The following is an 8,714-nucleotide window of genomic DNA, read 5'->3' as shown; positions in this document are numbered from 1 at the left end:
GATCAGCCCTGGCCCCTGGATCTGAGTGACAAGCTGGCGGGGATGGCAGATGCCAAACAAAAGTCACCGACGGTTTGGACGACAAATAGGCAGCGTGGGCACTGCAGAGCACTGGCGCAGTGTGGGTCCATGAGGCACCAAGTGGGATCCTCCTGCGTGGGGGTCCGGGTGAGAAACCTCAACACAGTCTGATGGTCAAACACCGAGCGAGGAACTGATCTCCAGAAGCCACCACCCATGACCCAGCTCCCTCCCCAGCCTGCCAGGCCTGGCCTGCTCTGGTCCCCACCAGACCCCTAGCTGGGCTCCCCCTGCAAGCCGCCTTCTGGCACCAGGACCACACAGGCCTCTCCTTGCGCCCCTCAGCCCGTGTCCCAGGCCTCAGCTCTCAGGTCCAAGGTCACCACCCCTGGGCGCTCTCCGGACCCCGGGACAGGAGGGCCACATCTCCCCGGTGTCACGCAGGGGGCGCGAGTCGCCAGCAGCCCCCTTGGCAGCGAGGACTCGGGCCCCAGCCCGCTGAGCCGCTCTGATTCCCGGGCCGTCCGAGGGAGCGGGGCTGACCCGAGCCCGCACCGGCCGGGGGCAGCGCTCGGCGCGGGGCGGGGGGGAGCCTGGGCGAGCACCCGAGCGGCCAGCGGGCGGGGCGCCCGACCTTCGGCAGGACCCCCGGGGAACGCGCCGTTACGGGCCCCACCGCACGCAGGAGGAGACGAAGGCCTGGAGACGCTGGGCACCTCGCCGGACCGGAGTCCGCGCCCGGCGGGACGCGACGCACGCGAGCGCCCGCCCCGGGGCCCCAACACCGGTGGGCGTGGCTGGGGCGGGACGGGGCGGAGCCGGCGGCCCTGATTGGGTAATGCCTGATTCCTCGCGGGACTTCCTCCCGGCCGGCCGCCTTGGCCCCGCCCCGGAGCAGGCCCCGCCCCGGAGCAGGCCCCGCCCCCGCCGCGGACCTGTGCGGCGTGTCGCGCCGAGGGCCGGCCGGGGTCGTGGAGGCCGCGGGGAGCCCAGGCCGGCGGGCGTGGTCAGTTGCCGGCTCTTCCCCCTAAGCGCCTCAGTCGGCGAAGTGCGGCTGCCGTCCCGCCCCTGGAGCGCACGGCTCGGAGGGGCCGCCCCGGGCCCCGCGCCGCCGGCGCCACCACCTCCCGCCAGAGCGCTTCCGCAGTCCGCCCGCGCCCGCCGCGCTGCGCCGCGGAGCCCGGCCGCCAGGGGGCGCCGCGGGGGCCGCCCCTCAGCTGCGCCTGCGCTGGCGCCGCGCACGAGCCCGAGAGCAAACCCGCCGAGCGCGCGCTCGCCCGGCAAGTGCGCCTGCGCGGAGGCCGTGGCCGCGCCCGCTCCCGCTGGGGGCTCGTCGCTGGGCGGCCGGGCCATGGGGGAGGCCGAGGTGGGCGGCGGCGGCGCGCCGGGGGACAAGGGTCCGGGGGAGGCGGCCACCAGCCCAGCCGAGGAGACGGTGGTGTGGAGCCCCGAGGTGGAGGTGTGCCTCTTCCACGCCATGCTGGGCCACAAGCCCGTCGGTGAGCGGAGCGCCGCGGAGGCCGCGGACCCGCGTGGGGGCGGGGCAGACCGGGCAACGGCCGGGGGCGCGGGGCGGGGCCGCTCACGCCCGCCCACCCACCTGCACCGCCTCCTCCCTCTGCGTCCGGCGACCCCTGCGCCCACCCACCCCTCCCCGCCGACCCTGCCCCCTGCTGCGCCCCTGCTGTACCCTCCCTCTGTCCCCTCCTGTACCCTCCCTCTGTCCCCTCATTAGCCTAGCTCCCTACCTCTGCCGACCCTGCCCCCTCCTGCGCCCCTGCTGTACCCCCCCCACTCTGTCCCCTCCTGTGCCCTCCTGCGCTCTCCCACCCTCCTGTACCCGCGTTCTTTCCCTTCTGCGTCCCTCCACCCCCCAGTAGTCTTCCTCCGTCCCCTCCTGCACCCACCCCTCCCACCCCATCACCAGCCCCACACCTGCCTGTACTCTTCCACCCCTGCCCCTTCCTGGACCCTCTCTTTGCATCTGCTACACCCACTCTCCTGCCCCTGTCTTTATCTTTTTGCTGCTGACCCCTGCCTCCCATCTCTCTCCTCCCCTGATGTGCTAGCCAAGCCCCCTCTCACAGGCTTACTCCTTTTCGCACAGGTGTGAATCGACACTTCCACATGATCTGTATTCGGGACAAGTTCAGTCAGAACATTGGTCGGCAGGTCCCGTCCAAGGTCATCTGGGACCATCTGAGCACCATGTATGACATGCAGGCGCTGGTGAGCCAGACCCCCCCTCCCCCAGACACAGCTCCTCCTCCGCGGGCCCTCTGTCCTGTGCACAGCCCAGGGGGCGGCAGGAATTAAACCGGGGAGCTCAAGTAGTTTCACTAAAACCCCACTCTGGTGACGGTGGCTGGCTTCCGGTGCAGAACCTCTGTCACGTGGGGTGGCCGGTGACAGTCTTTGCAGGGAGATGACCAGGGAGCTGAGGCCTGTGGGAGGAGGCAGGAGGCCCCACAGTGCTCTAGGCAGGAAGGTGATGGGATCTGAGTTCGAGTCAGGTGAATCTGGTGGCTTCTGTGAGAACGAGGCAGGAAGGGTCCCCTCCTCAAAGGACCCCCCGCTGGTTTCATCGGAAGGCAGGCAGCTTCACTAGGCGACTGGGAAGGCTCAGAGGAACAGGGATGTTCCCAGCCCAGGAGTGGCAGCAGTCCAGGCCCTGTTGCAGCGGGAGATGATGGTCAAGGAGCGGAGAGGAGGCCAGGGCCCCTGGAGAGTGGTGTGGGGGTGGGAGTTACAGGCACGCACAGGGCTAGGAATCTGTGCAGGGGGAGGTAAGGCTCTGCCTCCTGACTGACTCCAGCCGCACCAGCCGTCCCCGCCGAGGAGGGGACTGTCCAGACCCAGTGTTGCCCTTGCTCCCTGGGGGCTGTGGGCAGGTCATTTGCATCTCCTTGTCTGTCCTAGAGAGGGGACAAAGATGGCAGCTGTGCTATGGGGACTGAATGCTCAGCCCGCAGGAGGCGTCCTGGGAGCAAGGCCGCAAGGCCCAGCTGTCATGCTGAAGGAGCTGCTCCCCGGGGGGCCTTGCCCCCACACCCATCCCGTCACGGGGCCACCTGGTCCCCAGACTTCCCGGGCCCTGATTCTAGGCCAGTGGGAGCCAGAAGCCAGATACAGACGTGAGGGTGGCAGGGTTCCTGTCCTGGGGGAGCCCCCGCTGCAGCCCGGGAGACAGACATGGACACCCAGCACCAGGTCCACACGACCTTGGCGAGCCGCAGGGCAGCACTCGGGGACTTCCGTCCCGGACAGGCGGCCCTTCTCCCGTTCTTCTGAGCTTCTTCCTGCCTGTCCCTTGTTCAGGATTAGGCAAGACATCCAGGCTGTCCCCTGCTCAGACCCCTGGGCTTCCCCGGGGCTGCCGCTGGGGTCAGGCGGGACCTTGGCCGTATAGGTCCGTGACCCCCGCTGCAGGGGGACCCACAGGCCCGGGAGCCGTGGGGCTGCCGAAGCTCCAGCAGATGCTGATGGCCATGGGTGCGGGCTGGGTGCGGGCTGGGTGCGGGCTGGGTGCGGGCTAGCAGCCGGCTGCAGTACAGCCCCAGCCTGCAGAGAGGAGCGCGTCTGCCCGTTCACAGCCCCAGTCCTCCCTGCCGGCTCCCCTTTCCCTTCAGCTGGGGGTCCTGTGTCTCCAGGGTCTCTGTCCCTTTTAGCCTGTGGCTAGGCTCCTGGGGCCTGTAGGGCAAGTGGACCTCCCGTAAGCGCCGCGTCCCTGACGACTCTTTGCTTCGCCTGGTTTCCCGGGCAGAGGCCTGCCCCTCGCGCACCTTCCGTGCCTGTGGGCCCCTGCTCCGCAGACAGACCAGAGGTGCCCCGGCCTTCGGCCTTTCCTCAGCGCGGTCACTGCCCTCTGATGGCCACTGCCTCCTGCCCTCGGCGGGATTGGGGGGGCAGGAGTGCCCCCTGCTGGCTGGCGGCTGTCGCTGTCGCTTTGCCTTCTGCGGGTCTGTTAGGAAAGCCCAGCTCTCGGCGGACCCCGAGCAGACGGTCGTTCCGCAGCCCCGAGACTCCGTGTCCGTCAGGTGCTCCGAAGCTGGCTCTCACACGGTTTTGGTGACTTGCTAAAATCATGGGGATTTTTTGTTTGTTTCTGTAACAAAAATCGCCGTTTTTGCCATCAGCACGAATCTGAGATTCTTCCATTCCCAAACCCAGAGAGGAACTTTGTCCTTCCCGAAGAAATCATTCATGAAGTCCGAGAAGGTGAGGCTCCGCCGGGTGGGGTCCGGCCCGGGGTTAGGAGGCAGGATGCGGCGAGGGTGGTGATGTCAGGGTGAAGGTCGCCAGCCTCAGGGAGGAGGTGAGGGTCGCTGGCGTGGTGATTCTTGGCCCAGGTGGACTGGGGAAGGGGTGGTCCGGGGAGCCTCGGGGACTGGAGGGAGCTTGTTCAAGAACAGTCGGCTCTCTTTAAAAGCGGCCTGGCGGCAGCTGAGAACCACACACACAGCCGTCCCCGGCCTGAGCCATCCGCAGCATTGGGCAGGGCCACGTCTCCCACCGTTTTGGTAAACGTCAGCTGTCGCCCCACAGGAAAAGTGGTCATTGAAGAAGAAATGAAGGAGGAAATGAAGGAAGATGTGGACCCCCACAACGGGGCTGACGATGGTGAGTGGGGGGCACCTCAGACCCTCCCCTAGGCCGCGCGAGCAACGCCCCCATCCCCAGCCTGGGTGTCCAGGCCGCTTGTGGCCAGAGTTGTCCCGTCCACTCCTCCATCCGCTTGGGTGGGAGCCTCGGGTGGCGGCGTGGGCAGCCCGCACTGCGAGCAGGCCCCGGAGACCTCAGGTCCAGCACCAGCTGCCAGGCGGCGGGCACAGGCCGAGTTCCACGGGGCAGGGTCAGCGGCAGGCGGGCAGGGTCCTGCGGCCTAAGGCTGCGAGGGGGCGCGTCCTCAGGGACCCAGCTCTCTGCAGGCCCCGTGGCAGCCCCAGCCCAGAGTGCCTTGTGTAGGTGCAGGTTTCTAGAATCCGGTGAGGAGATGAAATAAAACTCTGGATATTCTGTTTTCAGCCAAATGATTTTGTCTCCCAGTTTTTTCGTCTTCAGGAAGCTTGGGGAAAGCAACAGAAAAGTCCAGCAAAGACAAGAACCCTTCGGACTTGGGGTCCAAGGAAGGGGCGGACAAGCGGAAGCGCAGCCGGGTCACCGACAAAGTCCTGACGGCGAACAGCAACCCCTCCAGCCCCAGCGCTGCCAAGCGGCGCCGAACGTAGTCGTGGCTCAGCCACGGCGGGGGGCCGGGGCACTGCTGTCACCCGGCCGGACACCGCCAGCCCGCCGCCTGCCCTCAGGCACCTGGGGCTCCCGCGGGGCCCACTGTGACCACCTGGGGCTCCGGGGGGCCCCGAGAGACCAGAGCTGGCTCGGTTGTGGAGAGCCGGGGGTCTGGGCCTGTCTCCCCCGCACCAGCGGGTGAGCCCCAGCTGTGCTGGCCCCCGGCCGGGCTGTGGTCCGGACTCGACGGAGCAGAGTGCGGGGCATGAGCAGGACAGCTGGAGTGATGAGCGGGGTGCCTGCTCTGTCTTTGGGGAGCACTGGTCTTGCTGGACGACGCAGCTCTCCCTGTCTGTCCGTGTGTCCATCTGTCAGCCGCTCTTCCTAACCAGGCTGCCCCCTGGGGAGGAGGAGACTCGGGCCGCCCTGCCCCCCAGCGCCTGCACCCAGAAAACCGAGGACTGGAGACTTCGCCTCACTCACTTGTACTGTAACGATGTATATAATTTGGTGGTATTTCACTATTTAATTTTTAAGAAGCCTATTTTACTAGTGTTTTATATGAAAAAAATACTGCAGAAGTTAAACCTGTGTTGTATTTTTCCTAAGATGCTTTGTGCTCGGTAGTGAGTACTGAGACACTCCACTCGGTTTTACATGCCGGGAACAGAGTTTGTACGGGCTATTTTTTTATCTCCGGGACCTTGGGAACAGGCCGGATGAGTGTGTGGAGGGCGGTGCTGCGGCCGGGCCGCCGAGGTGCTTTCGTTTGAGCGCCAACCATTAAAGCACGAAAGAACAGCGGCGGTCTCGTGATTTTGGCGCCAGAATTTCTTTTCTAACAGGAGGAAGCCTTTCTTTTCCCAAGGGTTACAACGCAGACTACACTCTCAGACCTCCTAGTGTTCACTCGATACAATGTGTTCACCACCCAGAAACAGGGCCAGAGAGGAAACTTTGTTAGTGTGGCGGGTCCTTCAAATACGAAATGCCAGGACGGCAAACAAGGCAGAGCCGGCTGCGGGTGGGGCTGGCATGTCTGGGGCATCATTCGCAGGCCACGTGGGACTCTGGGCTGAATCTGTTCTCCACGGAGGAGGGTCCAGCCGTCCAGGCAGAGTGAGAAGAGGACGGCCTCGCTCCTGGTCCCGGGCTCCTCACCCGGACAAGGTACCCGGCAGCTGCACTCCCATCCACCCAGAGCCTCCGCCAGCAACTTGGAGCAGGAGCCCAGCCCACCGGGCGAGGGCAGGAACCTCACGCTCAGCGAGTGGCCCAGCGTGGTCGGAGACTGGCCTGTAGCCAGCCCGCCGTCACACACGTGGCCTTGAACACATTGCTGGCGCCCCTTCTCCGCAGCAGGGCCCGGTCCACCCTGCGCAGAAAGACCAGCTGTGTCCGGGCTCCTGAACCCGAGCACCCCGGTGCCCAGCCCAGCTGCCCACGCTGTGCTGGAACCAGGAGCAGAGGCTTGGCGCGGGTTGACCTCCTCCTGTGGAGCTTGGGCGGGCCTCCCGTGCGTGATCTCCCTGAGCAGGAACCAGGACGGAGTCCCAGACTGCCACTTCCCCACGAGGGCCTGCCACTGGCGCTTCTCCCGAGGTCTGAGAGTCCCGTGCGGCCTGCTACTGTCCCAGCACAGCGGACCCCGCACTCGCCCCCAGATGCCCAGACAGGACTGTCCCTGTGCTTGCCACAGAGCAGGGAACATGCCCTACGTGTGTCCAAGGGGGAAGGGGGAGCAGAGGTCTGCATCCTAGCAAGCTCAGTGCCCTGCAACCTTCCCACGAGGCCTGCTCTGGGCCAAGTCCTGTGGCGGGAGTCGCAACGCCTGCCAGAAGCCCAGTCCCTGGGGAGAACTTCCAGGGAATGGGGCAAACAGCTCTGCAGTCGCAAGTGGTTCCGGCAAAGATTGGGGCTCTTCCCACCAGGCTTGCTGGCAAATCCCCATCTGAAACCGTATCTTCAGGGCCCTTCAAACTTGCTGGAGAAGCCTAGTGCCTCGTTCGGTGAGTTAACGTCTGCTGCACGCCTAAGAGAGGAGGGGCGAGGGGCGTACTGAGCCCATCATAAAGAGCAGGTGTCCCCACCACCCCCTGGCTCAGGCATTTTGGGGGGGCCCAGTCCCCATTCCCTTGTGCCTGTGGGGGCTGCAGTCCTCGGCAGGGGTGAGGCCAGTCCAAGCATCCCTGGCTTGGCCTGCACAGGTGCCCGAGGCCCTGCCCAGCTCTCACCATCCAAGCTTTCCTGCCCGGCGGCCAGTTCAGGTCAAATTCACAGGCATCTGGGGCACTGAACCTCTCCCGGCCTAGGGACCCTGTCTGTGACGTGGGGGTCTCATGTGTCGCCCTCACATAAGTAGGACGTTTCTGAAAGAGGCCAGGAGCTGGCCTCACCAGATGTGCGATGGCTGCTCGCTACCCCAGCACCCTGCCCTGGCCACCTGGGGCAGACCATCCGCAGATGTGCCCAGATGGGGGAGCACAGGTGGCTCAATCAGTTAAGCATTGGATTCTTGGTTTTGGCTCAGGTGGCAATCCCAGGGTCCGAGGTAATAGGGCCTCCTGCTCAGGGTGGAGTCCACCTGGTTTCTCTCTCCCTCTGCCTCTCACCACCCCCCACCGCTGCTCGCTCACTCTAAAATAAATAAAGCTCGGGGCGCCTGGGCGGCTCAGTGGGTTAAGCCTCTGCCTTCGGCTCAGGTCATGATCTCAGGGTCCTGGGATCGAGCCCCGCATCGGGCTCTCTACTCAGCAGGGAGCCTGCTTCTCTTCCTCTCTCTCTCTGCCTGCCTCTCTGCCTACTTGTGATCTCTGTCAAATAAATAAAATCTTTTAAAAAAATTTTTTTAAATAAATAAATAAAGCTAAAAAGAGAGAAGGGGATGGCTTGCTGGCTCAGTCATTTAAGCATCTGTCTTTAGCTCAGGTTATGATCCCAGTGTCCTGGGTTCGAGCCCCACATCAGGCTCCCTGCTCAGTGGGGAGTCTGCTTCTCCCTCTCCCTCTGCCTCTCCCCCTGCTTGTGTTCTCACTCTCTCTCTCTCTGACAAATAGATAAAATCTTTAAAGAGAGAGAGAAAGAGAGAGAGAGAGAGAGAAAGACAGATGGACTCAGATGTCCACACCTTCAGGGCGTCCCTGTCATCCTTTTAGAAAGCAAGGTAGTGTGAAGACAGTTCCCGCCCAGTGAGAGTGTACCCAGAGAATTAACAAAGATCGACAAGCCAGCAAGGAGTCCAGACCTGCACCAAGAAAGGCCTTCCGCTGTGCCCACAGCCAAGATTGGAAGGTTCTGGTGAGCTCTCAGCTGTCTCTGGCTGCACAGGCAGCCTGGGGCCTGTTAGCGGGCTTGCAGGGCTGGGAGAGGTCAGCGTCCCTGGGGGCTGGCTGGGCTTGACCCCAGAACTCATCCTCAAGGCCAGATCCATCTAAAAGCCATCCACTGTTAGCTAAGCTTTTTGA

General features: G+C 64.5%; 1 protein-coding gene across 1 annotated transcript; it reads left to right on the top strand.

Annotated features, from left to right (window-relative positions):
- The first annotated feature begins 1,317 nt into the window (after positions 1–1,317).
- On the top strand, positions 1,318–6,050 carry MRGBP (MRG domain binding protein). The gene is made up of 5 exons (XM_080813844.1): positions 1,318–1,520; positions 2,129–2,250; positions 4,158–4,239; positions 4,567–4,641; positions 5,068–6,050. Exons 1-5 carry the CDS (start codon positions 1,373–1,375, stop codon positions 5,247–5,249), a joined length of 609 nt encoding a protein of 202 aa, XP_080669970.1. The 5' UTR covers positions 1,318–1,372; the 3' UTR covers positions 5,250–6,050.
- The last annotated feature ends 2,664 nt before the right edge of the window (positions 6,051–8,714 follow it).

Source organism: Martes martes (genome assembly GCF_963455335.1).
Source record: "Martes martes genome assembly, chromosome: 9".
Lineage (NCBI taxonomy): Eukaryota > Metazoa > Chordata > Mammalia > Carnivora > Mustelidae > Martes > Martes martes.
Note: the sequence above shows the minus strand (reverse complement) of the source record. Positions and strands in the feature narration are given on the sequence as shown.